This window comes from Notolepis coatsorum (genome assembly GCF_963971535.1).
Source record: "Notolepis coatsorum genome assembly, chromosome: 18".
Lineage (NCBI taxonomy): Eukaryota > Metazoa > Chordata > Actinopteri > Aulopiformes > Paralepididae > Notolepis > Notolepis coatsorum.
The window spans coordinates 16,185,514-16,211,971 of NC_140182.1; the positions used below are offsets into that span (position 1 = coordinate 16,185,514).

The window sequence follows — 26,458 nt, forward strand, 5'->3', positions numbered from 1 at the left end:
CAGTCACTCACACGTTCACTCACACGTTCACACACACGTTCACACACACGTTCACTCACACGTTCACTCACACGTTCACTCACACGTTCACACACACGTTCACTCACACGTTCACTCACACGTTCACTCACACATTCACACACCGACGGCGGAGGAAACCATCAGCAGCAGTTACGGGTTATTGCTCAAGGACACTTTGACTGCCGGGAGGAACCGGAATCAAACCGGGAACCTTCTGATTACCAGACGACCAATCTATTTCCTAAGCCACCATGTCGCCCCATGTCATCATCATCATCATCATCACCATCATCAACATCATAATATGCATTTCCAATGTGTTTTTAGAACACTTTACATGTGATATACATTATTCCATTATTTCATGGCATCACGTGTGAAATGTATTACATACTGTACTATCTATCAATCCCATGTGTTCACGGTGCCTTCACATGTGCTTCACATCAGCTACACGTGCTGCTTACATGACACCATGAAATTACAACTGAAATGGTGTAAATGCATGTGGGATTTTTTCTACTAGGGGCGACAGTGGCTTGGTAGGTAGAGCAGTCGTCTGGTTAATCCGAAGGTTCGCGGTTCGATTCCCGCTCCTCCCGGGCAGCATGTCGAAGTATCCTTGAGCAAGACACTTAACCCCTAACTGCTCCCGATGAGCAAGTTGGCACCTCGCATGGTTGCCTCCGCCGTCGGTGTGTGAGTGAATGGGTAAAATGTGAGGAACAAATTGTAAAGCGCTTTGGATAAAAGCGCTATAAAAATGCAGCCATTATTATCATTTGTTTTTATTCTAGAATAACCTCATCTGATTGTTTATCCAGGAGGTCTCTCTCTCCGTACCTTCTGACTGAGTTCCGACAGATCCAGCGTCTCCAGCTCCCCCGCCAGGTCGTCCAGCCTCTTGGAGTGCACCTTGTGCCTCCTCTGGAACCCGGCTCTGGTCTCGTTCATCTTGTCCTCCGTGGCTTGCCGTAGGGAGGCGGAGCTCTCCACGGGGCTGCCCGGGTCGCTGGTGGAGGCGTTGGCTCGAGCCTCAGCGGCCAGAGACTGCTGGTAGTACTTAGTGACGCTGTCCGTCGCTCCTGAAATTGAACCGAAACCAAAGTAAATGAAGTTATCAACTCAATGTTGTTTTCTTTCAAACTCAATATATATCAAGGATTCATAAGAATCCACACGAATATTGTATTATTATAATATTTTATATGAATTTTCAGTGTGCAACAATACGTCTAATGGAGAGTCACTTTTAACTATACTATTATTGATATTGATACTTAGGGTATCACACAGTGTACACTGTGTATTATTTATTACCATATCCAACCAACTGTAGTGGAACCGGAGAGGTTAATCACGTGGTCAAATCTTCATGGTCGATGCACATTTATTGTTAAAACATGGCTATTCAAATACAATTTAGGTCAGGAGTTCAGCGGAGGCCAGGAATTTGGAAGGAAAGGGGGCGGGGGAGGGACGACCAGGTGAGGGGAGAGGAAAGGAGGGTACAGGTTAACAAAAGGCCTTGAAAGGACATTCCACACAATCCTTGATTGGCTACGCCAGTGTCGTAGGACTCAAGTCCGAGTCATGGACTGATTTTCAGGACTCGTGACTCGACGTGGACTTTTGAGCACTGATGACTCGGACTTGGACTTGGACTTGAGCATTGACTGCATTCGGACTCGGAAGGTGCAGACGAGGACTCTTGACTTGTTCATTCATAAATACAGTTATTTATTTTAAAACATTTTGTAATAGGCCCTAATCAGGCATAAGATATCGATGGCTAGTGCATTTGTTTGGCTATTGTGTCACAAAGTAAATAAACTCCCTTTGAAACGGCGACCACTGTGTCATTTAATGTAGACCTTTTTTTATTTGTATGTCAGCTCTTTGACTGCCAGAGTGGAGTGGACTCAACCTTGATGACTTGGACTCGGACTAGGGTAACGGGGACGCGACTCTGGCTCTTCTTTGGTGACTCGGACTTGGACTCGAACACTGGGGACTCGAGACTCGACTCGGACTGGAGTGACTGGGCTACAACACTGGGCTATGGTGTGCATGTTCCTTACCCCTGATGTCAGAGTTCTTGATGAACTCCACTTGATCCAGCAGCTCCTTTACAGTGCGATCTAGTTTCTGGACGTCGTCCTTCAGGCTGTTGAGTTTGGTGTCTGTGCCGTTGTCCTCAGAGGTCACCTGGGTCAACGTCTCTTCGGTCAGATTCAACTTGCCGCTTATCTCTGACATCAGGTCACTGTAAGAAATTAAATAAAAAAAAAAAAAAAAAAAATCTACATTTGAACCCTTGAACCCGCTCTACTGAAGAACCATAGAATCCTTTTTGTAAAGCCCATTTATTTACAGGTGTGAAGTCAATCCAAATCACACGTAAATGCGATTTATCACAAGAAAGTACTCAACCGCTACTGTCTTTAACTATGAATGAACACACACCACTAACTTACCATTAGATAATAAAGTTATCTTTGTCTTAGAACAGAGTTATATGGTTCTTCATCTTCATCACAACATGAGTGTGAACCAAATTATTCTTTCCCCTTGTAAATTTGTGTCATTTCGGTATAATTATTATTAATAATAACATGGTGATACAAATAAAGTGTATTTTTCGCTGATACTGTTATTGTTAAGTTACAGCTTTTAAAAATTGTATTTAGTCATTTATTTATTTTTAAATAACATATATATAATTACTAGCAAAGCTCCCTACAAACGTCGAACCCTCTTCAGCTCAACTCTGTTGAACTTTGACCCCATACTGTTGAACTTTGAACCTACGTGGCCTGTTCCAGGAGCTCCTGTATCTCCGACAGAGGCTGAGTGGCCGGGTTCTGGGCCAGGATGGTTCCGACGGCCGCCATGCTCTCCTCCACGTTGTCCACCGTCTGCTTGTAGGGCCCGGTGACCCCGCTGGCCTTGATGGCGTTCACCTTGTTGACCAGCCGGTGGGTCTGGTTGGTCAGCTGACCCACGACCACGTCCCAGTCGGCGAAGCACTGGTGGCAGCGCTCGCAGCGGGGGAACACGCCGGAGTAGCCGCGGGCGCAGACGTCGCAGCGCGGGCCAGACACGCCCTCTGCGCACACGCAGTTCCCGCTGGCCTTGTCGCACTGCCGCTCGGCGATGCCCCGGGGGTCGCAGTCGCATGCTGAAAGGCAAATGTCATTTTTTTTTATTTAAATGTTCTTTATTTATATATTCATTTTTGGGCTTTTCTGTATTTTTCACTCATCCCAATTTAGTCGTTATGCCAATTCCCTTCCTGGTCGTTGCGCGCATTGCCCCACTGTCGGCCTAGGGAGGGTGTAGAACTACCACATGCCTCCTCCGATACATGTGGAGTCGCCAGCCGCTTCTTTTCACCGGACAGCGAGGACTCTCACCGGGGGAACGTAACGCGTGCGGAGGTTCACGCTATCTCCCCCAGATCCCCTCCCTGTTGAACAGGCGCTCCGACCGACCAGTAGGAGTCGCAGTTTACAACGACCAGGACACATACCCCACCGGCTTCCCACCCGCTAACACTGTTAGTAGGGACGACTGACCAAGCCGGAGGTACCGCTGACATCTGGATTCGATCCCAGAGTCTCTGCGGTGGTAGGCGAGTGCTTAGTCCACTGCGCTACCCAGCCGCGCCCCAGGCAAATGTCATTTTACATTTGAGTCATTTAGCTGACGGTTTTATCCAAAACAACGTACAAGTCCTGTACGACAAGTTAGCAGGAAGGGTGCAACTCTGTTCATCAAACAGTGTTGAAACTTGGGTGCTACAGTGTTGAGTGCATAGTAGCAAAGACATATATTAGTATAGTAGGTAGTAATATAGGCAAGGAAGAATATTTAGTGGAAATGTGCATGATAGTAAAAGACTAGAAGGTTCGTTTTTTTTTCTCTCCTTCATTTCAGATATTGATAAACGTGTGTCTTTACGGCGAAAGATTGGTCTGGTTTCGGCTGTCCTGACTGTGGTAGGAAGTTTGTTCCACCATTGTGGAGCGAGGACAGAGAATAGCCGGCTTCTCTTTGACGACCCCCCCGGAGCTCGGATAGGAGTGAGGCGACCAGAACAGTTAAACAGTTTACCTTCTGTAAACGTGTCACAATGGAATGTGAACACTGGCAACACGTTTGATGGACCCTTTTTTTTTTTCATCAACGTCACCTCGTAGGCAACGATTCTGCCTCCAGAACCGAACCATGTGCACATTCGTGTGGCTAGAGACACCACCAGGGACATGATAAGCGTTCACACGGTTGGACGTTTGTTTTGGACTGTTCCTGGACCAGTGCCCCGGAGAGTCTCTCACCAAAAGATAAGCGCGCAGTTTGGTTTACGGAAGCAGGGGTTCGTCTACAAACAGTATCATTGTTTAAACACAGGAGGGCCTAATAGCACTCAGTCACCGAGATGCTCATAGTTGCCTCCTCCAAGACATCAGATAAGATAGATCCTTTATTGATCCCCTTGGGGAAATTCAGGCATCATAACAGCATGGGGGATGGGATGTACAGGTATGGGCAGGGTAATAGTAGAAGACATAAATACAGGCAATACAATTATAGTACAGTAGAAAGTAAAAATAGGCTGTGTGTAAACAATATAACATTCTATGTAACCTCTTTGTTGTATCATTTGAATAAATAGCAATACTATGTATACTACTAACGAATATTAAACTAATTGTGCATTTAAAAACCACTTGAGGAGAATACTACTATAAAAGCACAGTATTCGTTGACGTTTCACAAAATGTCATTTTCTTCTATAACCAATTCACGCACTTTCCCAGCCTGTCACTGACCACAATCACCGCCGGTCACCTTTCACTGGACGAATTAATGATGTTTGCAACGTAGCTCATTTGACAAAGAATAGGAAGTGTTTCTAAAGCGTTTCCCCTCTCAAACCAGTGACACTCTGACCTACTGAAAGGAAGCTTGTGTTTCCTAAGGTCGGCCCATAAACTCATTAGGTCCACTGGGAACCGCCTAATCTCATTTCAAAATGCTTCCACAAGAATAGGAGGGAGGAAGGGAGTTTGTGTTGATAAAAAAAGAAGCAAAAAAAAAAAAAAAAAAAAATTGCTTCTTTATAGTGATTTAATCAGGCTTGTGTCTTTAGGACATTACCTTCGCTCTATGGTCAGTGGATCAGCCTTTCTTGCTATTTTTCTTTCTTGTAAGCCGCATTTAACTGTAGCACGTCACCCATCTCTGTGCCTAATCTGCCTATACATTGTTTTGACTGAATTGGTATTTCCAACGGTCTGAGCACCGTTGACAAGCCTCAAACCACATTTCTGAACCAAATGACACATGTATTTACATACATCTTGAGAAAGAACCCGACTGTGTGGTGAGTGTGGAGGAAATGGATGAAAGCTAGCCGGAGGCCGGCTCAACCAAACCCAGTCCTCTCTATAAACCAAACCCAACATTACCTCAGTGACCCCCAGGGGGTCCAATCGACCGACTGGGTGGGATGGGGAGGAGAAGGAGGAGATTAGGAGGACGGATGGTGCAAAGAGGAGGATGTTTGCCCACTTCAAAGGTAGTGTGTGGAGTATGTGAGGAACAAAAGGTCCAACCGCAGGACCCCTATGGACTTAGCACACAAGGCCCCCAGGGAGGACTGATGACAATCACATAGACTATAGTTGCTCCTATGTTTGCACACAAACACACACACACACACACACTCGCACTCAGACAAGCTTCTTCAGAACATAACATGTATGTGCTCTCACTTGATGGGTTATCTCCAGTCATCACTTGAAATGTCTTCTCTCTCTCTCTCTCTCTCTCTCTCTCTCTCTCTCTCTCTCTCTCTCTCTCTCTCTCTCTCTCTCACACACCGCCGCCCTAAAACCTTTCCCCTCTGCTTGTAAAAGTGGACTTTTTTTAGTCACCTCAGGGTGCTCGGAATGAAGAGTGGAAATGAGGGCTTAGCTCTGAGGTAATCCTGGTTTTGTACTCCAGACACACACACACACACACGAGCGCACACGAGCACACACACACACGAGCACACACACACACGAGCACAGGGAGAAGAAGTATGTGGTGAATGTGACCCCCAGGAACCTGCGGTGAGGTCCTGTCCCCCTTTTGTCTCCCTCTGGGTGTTAACTTGTAACGTGTAGACTTCACTCACCACTACCACTCCACCCCCCCCCCCCCCCCCCCCCCCCCCAACTCTGCCCCTGCCTCACAAGGGGCCCCACCGCCACTCCACCTGAATGTGCTCTTTCACAAGGGACCCCCGGCTCCCCCCCCCTCCCCCCGGCCCTCCAAAGTGACAGATTAATAACAAAGCTCACCAGTCTCTGTTTGCACCATGGAAGAGCTTTTGACACACAATATGAGCACAGCTCAGTGTGGCCAGGTGCAAAGGGGGGGGAGGTTCTAGGAGACATCGGCGTGTTTATCCATCTCTCCATTCCTGACAATATAAACGATGCCTTCAAAACAGACTAAATAAACGCACGCAGGGAAAAATAACATTCCTGAGGTGGAGAGATGTTTTGAAGTCCTATGCTCTCACGCGGAAGAGATTTCAAGTTTATACTGCCGTGGCGTATATATACCGGCTCGTTGAGTTTAATTTGGTGCGAGGGAAGGACGTTAAAAGTGTTGTATCACAGAGCGCTGAGCGATGGATTCCAGCCCAGCGGCAGAGGATCGCTATGTGCGGTGCTTGGATAAAAGAGATTCCTTCAAACGATGATGATTATTGATTATTCTTTTTATTCTAATTAGTGTATATACTCGACTACATTGTGCACAATTGTACAGCCCTGGCCTATTTTTGTACTTTTATTTTAACTTAGTTTATATTCCATTTTATTTTATTCTACCCTTTATCTTATTCTACCTTTTATTTTATTCTACCTTAATTGTCTGCCCATTGATGTTGCACAAAAAAAAACCAAATCAAATTCCTTTTAAGTGCAAACTACTTGGCCATAAAGACCTCTCCCATTCTGATTCCTGATGTCTGATTCTGATGAGAACTGAATGCCTGCAGTGAACAAGAAAAAAATCTCCTTATGAGGACTTTCACTGAACCAAGCCACCCTCTCTGCTCAACAAAGTATCTGTTGTGCCTTACAGCACAGATAAGACTCTACGCACCAGGCCGAGGAGGCAACATTCATCTCCCATCTGGCTTCTATTGGGACTATTCGGGGGAGGGGGGGTTTGTGGGGGAGAAGGCAGAGGAAGCTATGTCCTTGTCGGCGGGGCAGCTGGATCGCTTTTTCATCCAGGTCCAAGACACACAGCACCTCAAACGGCGTGGAACGAAACTATCTCACGGGCAATGACCGCGGCGGCTACTTCAAAACAAAGCAAACGTTGAGTCCTCAAGAAAAATTGCCAGGTGGTCAAGATTGGAGAATTGGTCAATGTGTCGAGGAGCTCAGATGCCGATAGTCACATTATATGTACCGGTTAAGCGGAAGAACACACCATGTATGTTTGAGCGATGTATGTTATGTGAACGGACATTCAGACATTAACTGTGGTTTTAAATGGTGATGATTTGAATTGTGTGGCGTATCATCAATGTTACGTGAAAACTATCCGTGAAATGGAATCTTAAGTTAAGGTTTCCCGGCATTGGGACCAAGTTAATTAATGAAGTGAACTTTGAACTTGTAACCCAAAGCAGTAGAATCCAGCGGAATGCATCCACCAGTTAAGCATATAGTGTCTAATTAACCTGGTTATGAAACTGACTTCTGACTCCAACTCTTTTGAACTAATTCTTGTTTTTGTATTATTCTTTATGTCTCGTCTCCTTTCGTGTGTTTCTGTCTGTAACTATGTGTTTATTTTTACGCTGCCGTCTGTCTCGGCCAGGTCTTCCCTTGGAAAAAAGATTCTTCATCTCAACGGGACTTTCCCGGTTAAATAAAGGTTAAATTAAATAAATAAATAAAGATAACACAGGTTGAGAAGAGAGAGGAAACTTGATATGGAAGAAAGGGAGGGGGGGGGGTTGACGTTGACTTCCTGCCTCTCCAAGCAAACAGTCGGCACTTCTGTCAACACGGACCCTCTTGCTTCTCCCCAGTAAAAACACAAACCGTTCCTGATTACAACACTCCTCCCGCTAGGAAGTGGCAAAGCAAAAGCCTGAGAAACATCCTCCCTTGAATCAAAGGTTATCAGCGAGGGGGCTGGAGGCAACTCACGGAGGAGGGTTCATGGACATAATATGTCATATTAAAATATGTAAAATATCCATAATATGTATGGATAATGGCACGTAATGGTGTGGAAAAGGTTAAGTCTCGTACCCTTTCAAGGTGTCATTCAATACCACACTATACCCTGAGCATACTGTATGTGTGAGTGCTTAGAGAAATCCCTAATAATAGAGTAGATCCAATATTACCAACACTAATCTAACTTTTAACTAACGCTATCCGCGATGGTAACACGGCTCCGTTAACCTGTAGTCACTTGTACTCCAGTGGCTTCCATAGAAGCTCAATGTATCCTTTTTAATCAAGAGAATCCTCCTGCTCCTGCTCCTGCTCTGCTGCGGAGAGAGAGCCGAGAGGAAAAGAACAATGGGTCCTTTCTGTCAGCAGGCACTACGCCGGACACCCGTCTCTCATACGGGACAACCTCACTCACTGGGACAAAGGTGCATTGTGGGAGACGGACGGCAGGATATTGGAAGGCTCAGACAGATCCCCCGCCTGGTCACCATGGTAACGCAGTCAGCGGGCGAAGGGGCACATCTGGACTCAATATCGCGACGCACAGCAGATTACCACAGATGCCGGGAGTTATCGGCCTCCACAGCTGAATCCGCTACACCGAGTTCCCACAGTCGAGGGCGAGAGAGGAGCAGAGAGCAGCAGGGGTGCCGCCGGTGACGTGACGTGACACAAGGGATTTGCAGTAAAAGGCCTTAAGGCTGTAATCACATGGGACATCTTTTTCTTGGAGCGGCATGTACATAGAGAATCAAAAGTGCTCCCACGGCTAATGTTACATAAGTTACATACATTACTACTAAAACAGGCGGCTGGCTGGGTGGCGCAGCGGAGATTGCGCTCGTCACCAATGCGAGAGACTATCCGGTCTCGAATCCGGGTGTCAGCATTGCCTCCGGCTTGGGCCAGCCGTCATACTTTAACTCATTGGCAGAGTTAGAGGGTGGAAGTCGATGGGTGGGGATTTGGACGTTGTGGACAGCGGCGACTCCTACAGGTCGGTTGGGGGACGCCTGCACAGCAGAGACAGGAAGTGGCGGGGGTAGTGTGAGCCTCCCACGCGTTACACCTGGCCACTGAGAATCCGTGCTGGCAGGTGAAAAGATGTGACAGGCTGCCTCCTCGTGTACCGGAGGGGACACGTGATGCAAGGCTTCTATCCTCCCTACAACCGACCAGTGGGGGGCATAGTCGAGCAACGTTCAAGACAGGGGAGGGGCAAATTGGAAATACGAAATTGGGATGGGAGAAAAATAGAATATAAAGAGAAAAAGTGGATACAAAAAAAGAATTACATTACTACTAACAGCCCTCCAGGCGTTGCTGTTCATATCTCGGTCGTGGTAAGACCTGGTTGTATAAACAAGGTTTGTCGGAAGAAAATTGGCTTCTCCTCCATTATCGATCGGTTTGTTTTGCTGTCGATTTCTCTTCAGATACCTCAGACTTGTAATCCGTCCACTCTGTGCGCTCCGCGGCTAAACCGAGACCCCCCCCGAAAAAGTGCAGCTTCATAAACGTGAGGCGTGTAGTTTTAGAGGAGACCCGCGCTTGTTGAACCAACGAGTCCAACGTGATCACAGCCTAAGTCTATATCGCAGTCTTCTTATGTATCTTCCGTAGCCGCCGTATACATTTTTACACACATCTAGGCACAACTCACCGTTACACTTGACCTCCGGGTCTCCCCAGAAGAGCTCTCTGCAGTCGCCACAGGTGCGACCACCGAAGCCCGGTTTACAGGAGCACTGGCCACCGATCTGTGGAGCAGAACGCGACAAAGAATACTTTCATATTTCCAACACGCAGACAAATGAAATGAAACACTGAAATGAAAATGGGTGTACCACGAAACACCATGGTGTAACCATAGATATATATATAACTAGATGGTGCAAGGCGGAGTCTCCAGCGTAGTTCACCGGCGGCCATCTTGTCACAGGCAGCACGCCCACTCATAACATTACAAACGGTTTGGTTTATTACAAGGGTTATTATTAACGTGGCTATGATTTAGGATGCCATGTTGAAATTAATTTCATATGAATGTCCATTATAAGTATGCGGTATGATAACTACATCTCTGACGTTTATAACAAACCAAACCGTTTGAAAATCGGTTGAAATCTTTGCAAGCTATGGTTATTTCAATAGTACATGCACCATAGACATTCATTCATGTTATGAGTGGGCGTGCTGCCTGTGGCAAGATGGCCGCCATGTGGCAACGTCCGTCTCCATTGGCCATCAGCGCGGGTGGGTCACCTATAGCCTTTATATATGTCTATGGGTGTAACAGTTACGGCGACTGAATATACACGGAAAAACAGCAGCACGGGTGTGGTGTGTGGTGATGAACACCGTGAATTAGGGCTGGGCAATTAATCGAAAAAAAATCGCGATCTTGATTCATAGACCTATGCAATCTCATTTATAAATTATGACGATTTTCTTTTATAAAAAAATTAAATAAATTATTACAAATCTTTATTTTTTATTTCTTTTTTACTTAACGTTTTTAAATGATGACGATTCTGACTTGAGTTATTTTGTATGTTACAAGAGACTTTTAAGTTTAAGTCAAGCACTTTGATATATGTTATGTTGTCTGTTTAAGAAAGAGTGCAATAAATGATTTTATTGAAAAATCATCGTGTGAGAAATAATCGTGAATCGTGATCTCAATTCTTAGAGGGAAAAATCGTGATTCACATTTTAGCAAGAATCGCCCAGCCCTACCGTGAATGTCCCCGGTCATGTCTCACGATCTTCCCCCACCTCACCTCGTTACAGGACGTCTCGAAGGAGTGGTTGGGGTCACAGTCGCACGTCTCGCAGCCACTCTGGCTGGCCATGTTCCAGGTGTCGTTGGCGCACAGGTCGCAGTGCTTGCCCACCACGTTGGGGAGACACTGGCACTGCCCACTGCTCCGCTCACAGTGGCATTCGCCCAGTGATGGACAGGTGGCGGGGTTGGTGCCCAAGTGGTTGCACACACATCCTGAGAGGGAGTGGATTGGATTACGTTGCAGGTCGTAATACGTTTTGTGAATATATTTCTATTGTAGGCACAAGAAAGATATTTTTCTACATATGATATTAAGTGTCAAGTGCCAAAATATATAATACCCCCCAAAAACATCTGAAGACTACTACATTAGGGGAGTGGTTTTTCCTTTTTCCTTTTAAATAACAGACCATCGTCAGCGTATAACAACAATGGACCAAAAAACATCTGAAAACTACTACATTAGGGGAGTGGTTTTTCCTTTTAAATAACAGACCATCGCCAGCATGTAACAACAATGGACCAAAAAACATCTGAAAACTACTACATTGGGAGAGTGGTTTTTCCTTTTTCCTTTTAAATAACAGACCATCGTCAGCATATAACAACAATGGACCAAAAAACATCTGAAAACTACTACATTAGGGGAGTGGTTTTTCCTTTTAAATAACAGACCATCGTCAGCGTATAACAACAATGGACCAAAAAACATCTGAAAACTACTACATTAGGGGAGTGGTTTTTCCTTTTAAATAACAGACCAACACCAGCGTGTAACAACAATGGACCAAAAAACATCTGAAAACGACTACATTAGGGGAGTGGTTTTTCCTTTTTCCTTTTAAATAACAGACCATCGTCAGCGTATAACAACAATGGACCAAAAAACATCTGAAAACGACTACATTAGGGGAGTGGTTTTTCCTTTTAAATAACAGACCATCATCAGTGTATAACAACAATGGACCAAAAAACATCTGAAAACAACTACATTAGGGGAGTGGTTTTTCCTTTTAAATAACAGACCATCGCCAGCGTGTAACAACAATGGACCAAAAAGCATCTGAAAACTACTACATTAGGTGAGTGGTTTTTCCTTTTAAATAACAGACCATCGTCAGCGTATAACAACAATGGACCAAAAAACATCTGCAAACGACTACATTAGGGGAGTGGTTTTTCCTTTTAAATAACAGACCATCGTCAGTGTATAACAACAATGGACCAAAAAACATCTGCAAACGACTACATTAGGGGAGTGGTTTTTCCTTTTAAATAACAGACCATCGTCAGTGTATAACAACAATGGACCAAAAAACATCTGCAAACGACTACATTAGGGGAGTGGTTTTTCCTTTTAAATAACAGACCATCGTCAGCGTATAACAACAATGGACCAAAAAACATCTGAAAACGACTACATTAGGGGAGTGGTTTTTCCTTTTAAATAACAGACCATCACCAGTGTATAACAACAATGGACCAAAAAACATCTGAAAACGACTACATTAGGGGAGTGGTTTTTCCTTTTAAATAACAGACCATCGTCAGCGTATATAACAACAATGGACCAAAACACATCTGAAAACTACTACATTAGGGGAGTGGTTTTTCCTTTTAAATAACAGACCATCATCAGTGTATAACAACAATGGACCAAAAAACATCTGAAAACGACTACATTAGGGGAGTGGTTTTTCCTTTTAAATAACAGACCATCGTCAGCGTATATAACAACAATGGACCAAAAAACATCTGAAAACTACTACATTAGGGGAGTGGTTTTTCCTTTTAAATAACAGACCATCATCAGTGTATAACAACAATGGACCAACAAACATCTGAAGACTACTACATTAGGGGAGTGGTTTTTCCTTTTAAATAATAGACCATCATCAGTGTATAACAACAATGGACCAAAAAACATCTGAAAACGACTACATTAGGGGAGTGGTTTTTCCTTTTAAATAACAGACCATCGTCAGCGTATAACAACAATGGACCAAAAAACATCTGAAAACTACTACATTAGGGGAGTGGTTTTTCCTTTTAAATAACAGACCATCGTCAGCGTATAACAACAATGGACCAAAAAACATCTGAAAACTACTACATTAGGGGAGTGGTTTTTCCTTTTAAATAACAGACCATCGTCAGCGTATATAACAACAATGGACCAAAAAACATCTGAAAACGACTACATTAGGGGAGTGGTTTTTTCTTTTAAATAACAGACCATCGTCAGCGTATAACAACAATGGACCAAAAAACATCTGAAAACTACTACATTAGGGGAGTGGTTTTTCCTTTTTCCTTTTAAATAACAGACCATCGTCAGCGTATAACAACAATGGACCAAAAAACATCTGAAAACTACTACATTAGGGGAGTGGTTTTTTCTTTTAAATAACAGACCATCGTCAGCGTATAACAACAATGGACCAAAAAACATCTGAAAACGACTACATTAGGGGAGTGGTTTTTCCTTTTTCCTTTTAAATAACAGACCATCGTCAGCGTATAACAACAATGGACCAAAAAACATCTAAAAAACGACTACATTAGGGGAGTGGTTTTTCCTTTTAAATAACAGACCATCATCAGTGTATAACAACAATGGACCAAAAAACATCTGAAAACGACTACATTAGGGGAGTGGTTTTTCCTTTTAAATAACAGACCATCGTCAGCGTATAACAACAATGGACCAAAAAACATCTGAAAACGACTACATTAGGGGAGTGGTTTTTCCTTTTAAATAATAGACCATCATCAGCGTATAACAACAGTGGACCAAAAACATCTGAAAACTACGACATTAGGGGAGTGGTTTTTCCTTTTAAATAACAGACCATCGTCAGCGTATAACAACAATGGACCAAAAAACATCTGAAAACGACTACATTAGGGGAGTGGTTTTTCCTTTTTCCTTTTAAATAACAGACCATCATCAGTGTATAACAACAATGGACCAAAAAACATCTGAAAACTACTACATTAGGGGAGTGGTTTCCCCTTTTAAATAGCAGACCATCGTCAGCGTATATAACAACAGTGGACTTACTCCTGCAGTTCTGTAAGAGTGCGTCCCCATAGTAACCCAGCTTGCAGGTCTGGCAGCCCGGGCCCTCGGTGTGGTAGAGGCAGTTGAGACATTCACCCGTCCTGGCGTCACAGGAGCCCGGGTCCTGCATGTTGATGTTGTTGTTGCACTGGCAAGGCTGGCACTGACCGCCATTCTCATGGGGGTTTCCATGGTAACCCGGAGCGCACTCGTCACACCTGGCACCTGGTTTGCCAGTGAAAAAGAGAGATAGGAGAGCGAATAAAAGAAGAGGAAACGGAGAAAAGGTTGATGATTATTATTATTATTATCATGCCCTATGCAGTAACATATCTCATCACCTACCCTCCCGGTGAAAACTACCACCTGCTCATTTCCTGCCGCAATAACATATGTCCCCCATCAAATTAAAACCATATATTACATTCCAACCTCTAACCTCTGTTTACTGTTTTTACGATCACACATCATCCGGGCAACACGACTGCATTAGGAATCTGCTTCCCAGGGGGGGGGGGGGCAACGAGTTTCAACAGGGCAACGCTGCCGCGCTGCTGTGTGTTGCGTGAGTGAACGCTGGCAGGCCGCTCACCTCTGTAGCCAGGGCTGCACACGCAGAACACCTGGTAGGAGTCCATGCCGTGGTAGGAGTCCAGGCCGCGGTAGCAGCCTCCGGCGAACTGACGGCTGCTGAGGGGCCCGTCGGGACACATGCAGGGACGGCAGTGGTCACCGGAGCCCAGCGTGGGGTCGCCGAAGTGACCGTCCAGGCACCTGTGAGAGGATGGAGGGGGGGGGGGGGGGTATTTGTGAATGAGGGCTTATTAATGAAAACAAAGTGGCAAGATTAAAGGCACGATCCGTGATTGTAGTGTGCAGTATCTGTTGAGTGCCTTTTATTGGGACCGAAGGGATTTTAATGCGTAAAGGGGTTTGCTTACCATTTAGTTAAAAAGTTAAAAAACTAAAACAAAACTAAAAACATCAACATCTTTCGTCACTTGTCTGACTCTGGAGAAGACGGTGAGCACATTTCGCATAATGTTTTGCGCGTTCCATTAAAAACCCTTTCACTACCACACTACAGAAGGTTAACCTTCTGTAGTGTGGTAGTGAAAGGGTTAACCTTTTTTAGTGTGGTTAACTGTCTGTAGTGTGGTAGTGAAAGGGTTAACCTTCTGTATTGTCACAGTGAAAGGGTTAACCCTTTGCCATGTGGTAGTGAAAGGGTTAACCTTCTGTATTGTCACAGTGACAGGGTTAACCATTTGGTAGTGTGGCAGTGAAAGGGTTAACCCTTTGCCATGTGGTAGTGAAATGGTTAACCTTCTGTATTGTCGCAGTGAAAGGGTTAACCTTCTGTATTGTCGCAGTGAAAGGGTTAACCTTCTGTATTGTCGCAGTGAAAGGGTTAACCTTCTGTATTGTCGCACTGAAAGTGTTGTGAAGGGCCAGATTAAACCGAATATATATATTTATTGTATATATATATTTAATTGTATTTGTATATTCTCTAATATTCCCTGATATCCCTTGTATATTCCTTGTACAATATGCATTGAATATCCATTCTAGCCTACTGAGCATCCCATAATAGTCTCCATTCTACTATTGGTCGAGACCTTGGTGCCAGGCTGCCATACCCCCCAGACCCAGTTCAAACGTACCGCTCAACATGTACGAACAAGTCCTAGTTCCGCGTAGGAATCTGGCTACCGCACCACTAATGGTACTATTTGTTCATAGTGCGTATATATACTGCGCTACTAAAGTAGGACTTCCTTTTTAGTCCAGTTTCTTACCCTCCAATAGAGTGACAGACGTAAAGCCTCCCCGCGACGCCACGTGTGGGAGTAAGGCCAAGTTCGGCCTACCATCGGTATTGAGACATCGTGTATATTAATATTTGAATAGTCATATTTGGCACTATATCGTCGAGTTGGACGTAGTCTATTAAGCTAATAATAGTCTATTCATATGTAGTGCTTCGTGCGGTGAGAATACTATCGTAGTCAGTACCCCCATCGTTTCGGGTAGAACTGGCTGCTTATCCAGGGTGGCCGACCCCATGTGAGGCTGCACCCGAGGAGCCCCAGAGCCGACGAGCGAGTGGACCTGCATACCGGATTATTCTACCGACGACAGCCCGCCTTCCCAGGCACGGATTATGCTTTGTATACAGTGATTATTCTATGGATAAAGACCAACACTGCCGTGTGTTGGAAACCCCCCCCCCGGAGAGGACGACAGGTGAGGAGACGCTCTACACGACGAGGTCGCTTCACGTCTCTCCATCGTGGACCGGAGGAAGCCGGCCCACAGAGAGTCCAACTGCTTTCATCTGTGGATCGAGGATCGCTGAGGCACCGAGCCGCACAACCGTGGGTTCTCCCAGGATACCCTCGGCCAGACGGATACAGCCAGACTCTACCCCCCCCCCCCTTCTCCAGTTGTCTTACAAGCGACCGGAATTCCCCCCTAGTGTATCCAGTTCTATAATCATTAAAGTATCATTGCTATTATTCCTTAAATATTCCAGGTTGTATATTTACCGCCTGCGCCACCAGAGATTGGACGTTCTCTATTGATATACCAACGAATACTCATTTGCCATAAAAGTGCATCCTATTTCAAATCATAAATGTAATTAAGTGATTGCTCTACATACCTTTTGCTATGTATTAATTATTATTAAACGCAGACTTTCGACTTGGTACATTTGTGTTGGATCGTTTCATCTACGTGGGAGTGTTTACCATAATTATTTATGCCTAGTACTGGGTGGCCAGAGTCTAAAGTACAAGAGGTAGTGGTAGTAAGTATCATATCTAACAATACAGTCAGGGAATTGTACCCCTCAGTTACAATTGGTCCTTCGAGCCGGATGGTAATTAGTGTAATATTAATATAGTGTTATTAATATTGAAATGGCCTATGATGAACACTCCACGAAACGATCCTCCTAACCAACGCCTGCAGCGCGAACGACGGCTCCCTCAGTACTTAGAGGCTTACGCTGTCAGTCAACAACCTAGTCTTCTACTAACAGTAAACGCGGTAAAACTAGAAAGTAAAAGTGTGTCTAACCCCAACGCCCAGACTACCCCGACCATAGAGGCCCCTACGGGTTCTAATGTAACTGACCAAGCTCACGGTGGGGACCAGTGGGAACCAGACATGACTTCACACCCCGCCAGTACTGAAGAAGTAGTCCCCGATGAGTCCCGGGAGGAATACAACGCTACCGAGAGAGAACTCGGCACGGAAGAAGACGGGGAGAGCACCGTGGAGATAGAGCTCCAAGGCTCCGCAAGGAGTACCCCGAGGGAAGGCTCCCCTATACAACCGCCTTCTCCCAGCGAGGCAGAGAGGACCCTACAGCAGGCCTTCCTCATCAGCCTGAACGCCGCTGCTGAACGCGACCGACTGCAGATCCAGCAGCGGAGCGAAGAAGAGCATATACGTCTAGAAATAAGACGCATTCAGATGGAAGAGAATGTGGCCCGAGACCGAGCAGACAGCCAGCGAGCAGCTGCTGGTGCTCTACGGGACGCAGAGCGCGACAGACAGCAAGCGCAACTAATAGAACAGCTGATCAGACGGACAACACCCTCTCCCTCCGCCAGAGGCTCCAGGAACTCGTCTAGACACACCTCCAGGGCGGCATCCCCTAGCCGAGTAAACAACCCTGAACTTGACCAACAGACGAGGTCTATACCCCCCACAGACCACCTCCCCCCACCGGTCCAAGCGAGACCTAGCAACCGGGAAGGAGCAGCATATCCTGTGGAGAGGCTAAACCAGAGACTACAAGCACTGGATGACCTAACTGAAGACGAAGAGGAAGAGGAGGAGAACCGCGCCCGACGACAGCACAGTACTCTACCGGACCAGGAGGTCCGGTACAGCCCAGGCTATACTCCCGCGGAGCTGCGCTACAGACCCCCGACTCTATACACGGGTGAGCACGACGCACGACCCGCACCGAGGAACAGCACCTGGACAAGCGGGCCATGGTACACTGCCGGTACCAGCCTATACCAAGGAGCGGGAGGAGACTCGCCTAGGAGGCCTCTCCCCCAACGCTCGCCGATGTATCCACAGTCAGCGTCATACATTGGCACGCCTATGGTACCCGACTTCACCCAAGAGAACCGGGCCCAGTATACAGAACTCCGCACGCCATCCTACTGAAGCACTTAAAGGTACCCCGCGCACATAATATAGCGCTCGCCTACGCGACTTCCACCACCCCATACACAGCAGCGCTGGTAGCATTGGACCAGAGGTATGGGCGCATATGGGACTACGTGATCCAGGAGATCCGACACATCGACCGCTTACCCCCAGCAATAGACAATCGAGCACTGGACGACCTGTCCATCAGAGTGCAGTCCCTGGTAGGGATGTTGGGAGCGCAGAGAGAGAAGGGGAGGCATGAACTTTACGCCAACTCAAATGTGGAAAGGATCTTGGAGAAGCTGCCGCCCGCTCGACAGGAGCGTTTTAGGCGGCAGAGAGACCACCGAGACCCGAATGGCCCCGAACCGAACCTCCTCGATCTAGCAGACTTCCTGGCGAGAGAAGTCAGCAGCCTACGGCTAGATACATTCGGACGGAGCACCCCTGGCTCCAGAGAAGGAACCAGACGACTAAATGATGGAAGAAGATCGGTGACTGTGATGCACCAATCGGAGTCAGTACCGAGCAGCAGGAGCCACAGTACCCCCTCCAGAACGGAGAAGTGGAAGATAGTGTGCCCCTACTGTGAGAAAGAACACTGGCTAGCGCAATGTGACTCCTTCCCCAAGCTGAACGCGGAGGAAGCAAGTCAATGGATAAAGTCCAACAAGCGCTGTTTTCGCTGTGCGCGCTCACACATGGCAGCCGAATGCCGCTTAAAGAAAAGGTGCACCAAGTGCGATGGAGCCCATCTGGACATACTTCACGACAGTAACAGACGGCGCCCTTCACCCGCACCATCCAGCAGCAAAGCGAGCGTCATGTACATCGATCCCGCCAGCAGCAGTGGAGCCCGAGTACTCCTAAAAGTAGTGCGTGTGACACTAAGCTACCAGAATAAAGTCCTGGACACTTACGCCGTCCTCGATGACGGGTCAGAGAAGACCCTTCTGCTCGCCTCCGCTGCGGCCCAGCTAGGGCTGCGGGGAAGCGAAACCCAAATGACAATTCGGACAATAAGACGAGATTTGAAGACGATAAAGGGCGAGAATGTCTCATTCTCTATCGCAGCAAGCGGCCAGCCTGAGCGACGGTACCAGATTACAGACGCTTTCACCAGCCAAGAAATAGGACTGTCGCGGTACACATACCCCGTCGCCAAGCTGATGGAGAAATATGCACATCTGCGCAAGTTACCGATCCCGCTCATAGACAATGCTATGCCGACCCTGTTGATAGGCTCCGACCATGCAGACCTCATTGTCCCGATAGACCGGGTTCATACCGGACCCCGAGGCTGTCCTGCAGCAGTCGAGACCCGTTTGGGATGGACTCTCCAAGGCCCGCTCGCCAAATCTCTCAACCGAAGTACAGCCACTAGATGTCTCCACTCCCGAGTCACAGAGGGAGAAACCGCACTCCTGCAACACGTAGAGCGGCTATGGACCTTGGAACAAATGCCCTTTAAGAACGGAAAGAAAGACATTCGCTCTAAAGATGACATTTACGCCATTCACCTCCTCGAGACAGGGACCAAGAGAGTCCCGGTCAACGGCGTGTTGAGATACGCCACGCCACTCCTGCGGCGAGAAGGAATGCCTACTTTCCACGCCAAGACAGACGCCACAGAACGGTACCTGCTGAACACGGAGCGGCGCTTAGCCAAGAACCCCGCCCAAGAGAGTGTATACCGCGCCGAGATTGAGAAGCTCATCACAGCGGGACACGTCACAAAGATGGACATTAAAGAGGCTGACCAGACCACTGAATCGTGGTACGTGCCTCACCACAAGGTCCATCACAACGGTAAAGACCGCATAGTATTTAACTGCAGCTACCAGATCGGATCCCAAAATCTGAATAAAGAGTTACTGCCCGGTCCCACACTCGGCCCCTCCCTACTCGGCGTTCTACTCCGCTTCCGCAAGGAAAAGGTGGCCATCAGCGGGGACATTAAAGGAATGTTCCTGCAGGTGAGATTAGTAGAGGAGGACAAGCCCCTGTTACGGTTCCTATGGAGAGAGAAGCCAGGAGATGAGCACCCAGCCATCTACCAATGGGAAGTCCTCCCCTTCGGAACGATGTGCAGCCCCTGCTGTGCTACATTTGCATTACAGAAACATGTAGCAGAGGACCCAGCAGCGGACGAAGAGGTCCGACACAGCGTAAAGAACAGCTTCTACGTAGACAACTGTCTACAAAGCCTTTCAACCCAGGAAGAAGCCGAGGCTCTCCTGATTAAACTCCGCGCCTCATTGATCAAAGGCGGCTTTGATCTCAGGCAGTGGGCCAGCAGCGATCCGCAAGTACTGCGCAGCCTCTCCTCCGAGGACAAGGCAGCCAGCAGCGAGACCTGGATGGCTACAATCCCGGGAGAAGCCCAGGAGATGACCCTGGGATTGGTGTGGCAATTCAAAACAGATTCGCTTCACTACAGACACAAGCCCCTGACTACGGAGCAGGGAAGGCCGGCGGCGGCGCCGACCACCAGACGGAGTGTGTACACAACACTCGCCCGACAATATGACCCGCTAGGATGTATTCTACCGTACACCACCAGGGCAAAAATGATTGTACGAGCATTGTGGGACAAGGACCAGGGCTGGGACGACCCCATTCCCGCACACCTTGCATCCACCTGGAGAGAGTGGGAGATGGAGCTCCACTCACTCCCAGGCGTTAATATGCGCCGAAGCTACTTCCCACCCACGGTGAGGCCAGAGACATGTAAAATGGACTTACACGTCTTCAGTGACGCCTCAGAGGTCGCATACGGATCAGTAGCCTACTTGCAGGCCCAAGAAGAGGGGGGAGAGATCTACACAGCATTTGTCCTTGCCCGCTCGAGAATAGCCCCACGCAAGCAACAATCTATCCCACGTCTAGAGCTCTGCGCAGCCCTAGCCGGAGCGCACCTAGCCACGCTCATCCAACGTGAGCTCACCATACCGGTGTCTAGAACAATCCTGTGGTCAGATTCCACGACAGTACTCGCCTGGATCAAATCGGACTCATGCAAGTACAAAGTCTTCGTGGGAGTCAGAGTCACCGAGATTCAAGACTTAACCGAAGAGTTAACCGGAGAAACAGAGTGGCGCTACGTTGATACAAAACAGAACCCAGCTGACGTCATCACCCGGGGAATGCCCCTAGATGACCTCACCCGTCGCAATGTCTACAGTGACGGCCCAGCATTCCTAAAGCTCCCGGAAGGAGAGTGGCCCACGCCTATCCCGAGGGAAGCAAGTCAGGAGGAGGCTGAGAATAAGAAACCTATGTTCTGTGGATTGAGCACTGTTATCTCCGCAGACCCCAACATAGATGATTGCACTACCATAGAGAGTGCACAACAAAGGACATTCCTACTGCACTACCTACCGTCTCTACAGACCCGCCAGAAGTGGGTAAAGGAGAGAGACAATTTGACAGAAGGAACAGTCGTCATGATTATTGATCAATCACTGCCCAGAGCTATGTGGCCGGCCGGCCGCGTAAGCAAAGTGATCACCGGTGCCGACGGCAAGGTCCGAGCAGCTGAAGTGCTTGTCCAGGGTCGCACTTACACCCGTCCCGTGGCGAGGCTCATAGAACTGCCCCGACTCCCAGACACAATCGATGATGACCATGACCCTATAACCCTATGACTTTGTGAAGTTGACTGACCCCTACAGCAAACCCTTATGTGTAAATAGACAACGCGATTAATCTGTCTCTGCTTAACTGATTAGGTCTGGGACCAATCAGGGGGTGGCTGTTGTGAAGGGCCAGATTAAACCGAATATATATATTTATTGTATATATATATTTAATTGTATTTGTATATTCTCTAATATTCCCTGATATCCCTTGTATATTCCTTGTACAATATGCATTGAATATCCATTCTAGCCTACTGAACATCCCATAATAGTCTCCATTCTACTATTGGTCGAGACCTTGGTGCCAGGCTGCCATACCCCCCAGACCCAGTTCAAACGTACCGCTCAACATGTACGAACAAGTCCTAGTTCCGCGTAGGAATCTGGCTACCGCACCACTAATGGTACTATTTGTTCATAGTGCGTATATATACTGCGCTACTAAAGTAGGACTTCCTTTTTAGTCCAGTTTCTTACCCTCCAATAGAGTGACAGACGTAAAGCCTCCCCGCGACGCCACGTGTGGGAGTAAGGCCAAGTTCGGCCTACCATCGGTATTGAGACATCGTGTATATTAATATTTGAATAGTCATATTTGGCACTATATCGTCGAGTTGGACGTAGTCTATTAAGCTAATAATAGTCTATTCATATGTAGTGCTTCGTGCGGTGAGAATACTATCGTAGTCAGTACCCCCATCGTTTCGGGTAGAACTGGCTGCTTATCCAGGGTGGCCGACCCCATGTGAGGCTGCACCCGAGGAGCCCCAGAGCCGACGAGCGAGTGGACCTGCATACCGGATTATTCTACCGACGACAGCCCGCCTTCCCAGGCACGGATTATGCTTTGTATACAGTGATTATTCTATGGATAAAGACCAACACTGCCGTGTGTTGGAAACCCCCCCCCCGGAGAGGACGACAGGTGAGGAGACGCTCTACACGACGAGGTCGCTTCACGTCTCTCCATCGTGGACCGGAGGAAGCCGGCCCACAGAGAGTCCAACTGCTTTCATCTGTGGATCGAGGATCGCTGAGGCACCGAGCCGCACAACCGTGGGTTCTCCCAGGATACCCTCGGCCGGCGGATACAGCCAGACTCTACCCCCCCCCCTTCTCCAGTTGTCTTACAAGCGACCGGAATTCCCCCCTAGTGTATCCAGTTCTATAATCATTAAAGTATCATTGCTATTATTCCTTAAATATTCCAGGTTGTATATTTACCGCCTGCGCCACCAGAGATTGGACGTTCTCTATTGATATACCAACGAATACTCATTTGCCATAAAAGTGCATCCTATTTCAAATCATAAATGTAATTAAGTGATTGCTCTACATACCTTTTGCTATGTATTAATTATTATTAAACGTAGACTTTCGACTTGGTACATTTGTGTTGGATCGTTTCATCTACGTGGGAGTGTTTACCATAATTATTTATGCCTAGTACTGGGTGGCCAGAGTCTAAAGTACAAGAGGTAGTGGTAGTAAGTATCATATCTAACAATACAGTCAGGGAATTGTACCCCTCAGTTACAGAAAGGGTTAACCTTCTGTATTGTCACAGTGAAAGGGTTAATCTTCTGTATTGTCACAGTGAAAGGTATTGTCACAGTGAAAGGGTTAACCTTCTGTATTGTCGCAGTGAAAGGGTTAACCCTTTGCCAGTGTGGTAGTGAAAGGGTTAACCTTCTGTATTGTCACAGTGAAAGGGTTAACCCTTTGGTATTGTCACAGTGACAGGGTTAACCATTTGGTAGTGTGGCAGTGAAAGGGTTAACATTCTGTAGTGTGGTAGTGAAATGGTTAACCTTCTGTATTGTCGCAGTGAAAGGGTTAACCTTCTGTATTGTCGCAGTGAAAGGGTTAACCTTCTGTATTGTCACAGTGAAAGGGTTAACCTTCTGTATTGTCGCACTGAAAGGGTTAACCTTCTGTATTGTCACAGTGAAAGGGTTAACCTTCTGTATTGTCACAGTGAAAGGGTTAATCTTCTGTATTGTCACAGTGAAAGGTATTGTCACAGTGAAAGGGTTAACCTTCTGTATTGTCGCAGTGAAAGGGTTAACCCTTTGCCAGTGTGGCAGTGAAAGGGTTAACCTTCTGTATTGTCGCAGTGAAAGGGTTAACCCTTTGTCATGGGGGTAGTGAAAGGGTTAACCTTCTGTATTGTCACAGTGAAAGGGTTAACCCTTTGGTATTGTCACAGTGAAAGGGTTAACCCTTTGGTAGTGTGGCGGTGAGAGGGTTAAGACCACCGACCTCTCACAGTTGTGCCCGGTGGTGTCCTCCCGGCAGCCCAGGCACAGGCCGCTGTGGGCGTCGCACTGCTCCGTGTGCCCGTTGCAGGTGCAGGGTCGGCAGCTGGGGAAGCCCCAGTGTCCCGGGAGGCAGCGCTCGCACTGGCGGCCGTACGCTCCGGGGACGCAGGCACACTGACCGGTGGCCTCGTGGCAGAAGGCGTGCTGCGACCCCTGGGGGTTACAGTCGCAGGCTGGACGTGGAGGAAAGAGGAAGGAGAAAAAGGGCGGGAAGAGAAAAATGGCGGGAAGAGAAAAATAGGATTAGCTCCCTGCGATCGACTCGATGGACCCATCTCGAGCCCCGCCCTCTTTTCTTGAACCAAACAATCGGACGGTTGTGATTGGAGGATCGAGAAAATAGGGCGGGTTTGAGATGGGTTAATTCAGTTTCAACTCGACTATTAAAACACATTGGGTGCCAACGATGAGAAATCTCGTTGTTGGCCGCCATGCGTTGAGTGCCAATGACGAGAAATCTCGTTATTTAATCGTTATTTCTTTTATTAGCGATATCCATTCATTTTTCATCCATCCAGCCTCACGTTATCATTGGGACTGGCTCTGAGCTCGAAAAGGGCAAATACCACCCCCCTATCGTCTCCCGGATGGTATTGCACCCATTGGAATGGAATCAAAGGAAATGCATGAGAGAAAAAAAACTCCGGGCTCCACATTTGACTTCTGAGCCATGTAACCTGAGACTATTGCATTCATTGAGGCAACCGAAAGCAGCATGGATTATCTGTTTCGAGGTCTAACGTTAGATCAATAAACGTGATTGATATTTGGAATGGCGATCAGGAATTGGATTAATCTTTTTGCAAAACATCTGATGTAAGGTAAGGACTTTATTTTACCAGTCTTGGGGTAATCAGATGTTTTTTCACAGATTTCACAACGTGTCTCATATGTGTGTATGTGTGTGTGCGTAACGTTAGCGCCAGGCAGGGCATAGATAATCGATTTTTCAGCCCGCTTCTCTAGCGTGCATAAGTACACATATACTATCGATAATCTAGCGTTTATTTGAAAACGATTCATAAATAGGCCGAAAAATTACAACGTGTTTTGTGTATTCCCGTAAAGGGCTATTTCCGCGGATTTTTCTGGAATCACTAGAAATCTTCACAACTATACTCGTATTCAAAACGGTATAAAACGGAAATGTACTGATGAAAAAACAATCCGTTTCGTACATGTTGGCTGCAAGCAAGTCATTGATAAGCGACGGTTGTATTAGACACATAGCCATAATTTAAGATATAGTTTATGCGTTCGCAAATATCCCCGTCCTCTCATTGACTAAAGCGCTGGCACTCAAGCGATAAATAGCGCACCGCCTGCTGGCAACCAATGTTATAAAAATAAGGCACGAGTGCAATACTGTTACTATGTCACTCATGCCTTATTTTTATGCATTATTTATCTTATTAGAATCTTATAGAATCATTATTTTGTGATTCTGTTTAACTGTTTCTGTTTAACTGTGCGTATGACAAATAAAATCTTGAATAATCTAGCTTGGTGATTTGTTTCAGTTGCACATCGTCCGCTCACCTCTACAGCCACTGGGTCCAAAATGGAAGGTGGCGGGAGCGCACTTGTCACAGTTACGGCCCACCACGTTGGCACGGCACTGGCACTGTCCACCGGTGGCATCGCACACGGTGCTGAGAGAGCCCTGAGGGTCACACTGGCATGCTGGGAAAAAAACAAACAAAGAGAGACACATTAGAGAACCAAATACTGTTATGGTGGGGGATTTTCATTGGATTTTCATGAAATTCATCACAATGGATAATAACTTCAAAGATGAAACGATATCTATTTTATAGTATATTGCCAAAAGAGAGACACTGATACCTGATATCTCAGATGAATAATGAATAATTGGATTTTCATGAAATTCACAATGGATAATAACTTCAGAGATGAAACAAACAACGATATCTATTTTATAGTATGATTGCCAAAAACGAGTGATATCTGATATCTCAGATTAATAATAAACAATAGCGAGAGCCTTTTTTCCCATCAAGGGGCTGAGCATCAACAACACCTTTTTAAAAAACGATCTCACTGACGAGCGAACAATAGACCCCTAGATCTGTCAGAAGAAGACATGTGGGAAGAGAGAGAGAGAGATAAATGGGGGGAGGGGGGGGGGGGCTGCAGACAGGAGTGTTTGCTAGGTCACT

At 46.8% G+C, this 26,458-nt stretch overlaps 1 protein-coding gene across 1 annotated transcript in view; it reads right to left on the bottom strand.

The window, feature by feature from the left end:
- The window catches only part of lamb1a (laminin, beta 1a), a 58,452-nt gene that overhangs the window by 9,856 nt on the left and 22,138 nt on the right, over positions 1–26,458 (bottom strand). Inside the window, exons 13-21 of the mRNA XM_084335074.1 lie at positions 25,818–25,961; positions 24,220–24,451; positions 14,730–14,911; positions 14,138–14,362; positions 11,069–11,286; positions 9,949–10,045; positions 2,833–3,202; positions 2,103–2,287; positions 865–1,106 (exon numbers count right to left, since the gene is read on the bottom strand). Of these exons, the coding sequence (XP_084191200.1) occupies positions 865–1,106; positions 2,103–2,287; positions 2,833–3,202; positions 9,949–10,045; positions 11,069–11,286; positions 14,138–14,362; positions 14,730–14,911; positions 24,220–24,451; positions 25,818–25,961 (1,895 nt within the window). The remainder of the gene's footprint in view (positions 1–864; positions 1,107–2,102; positions 2,288–2,832; positions 3,203–9,948; positions 10,046–11,068; positions 11,287–14,137; positions 14,363–14,729; positions 14,912–24,219; positions 24,452–25,817; positions 25,962–26,458) is intronic.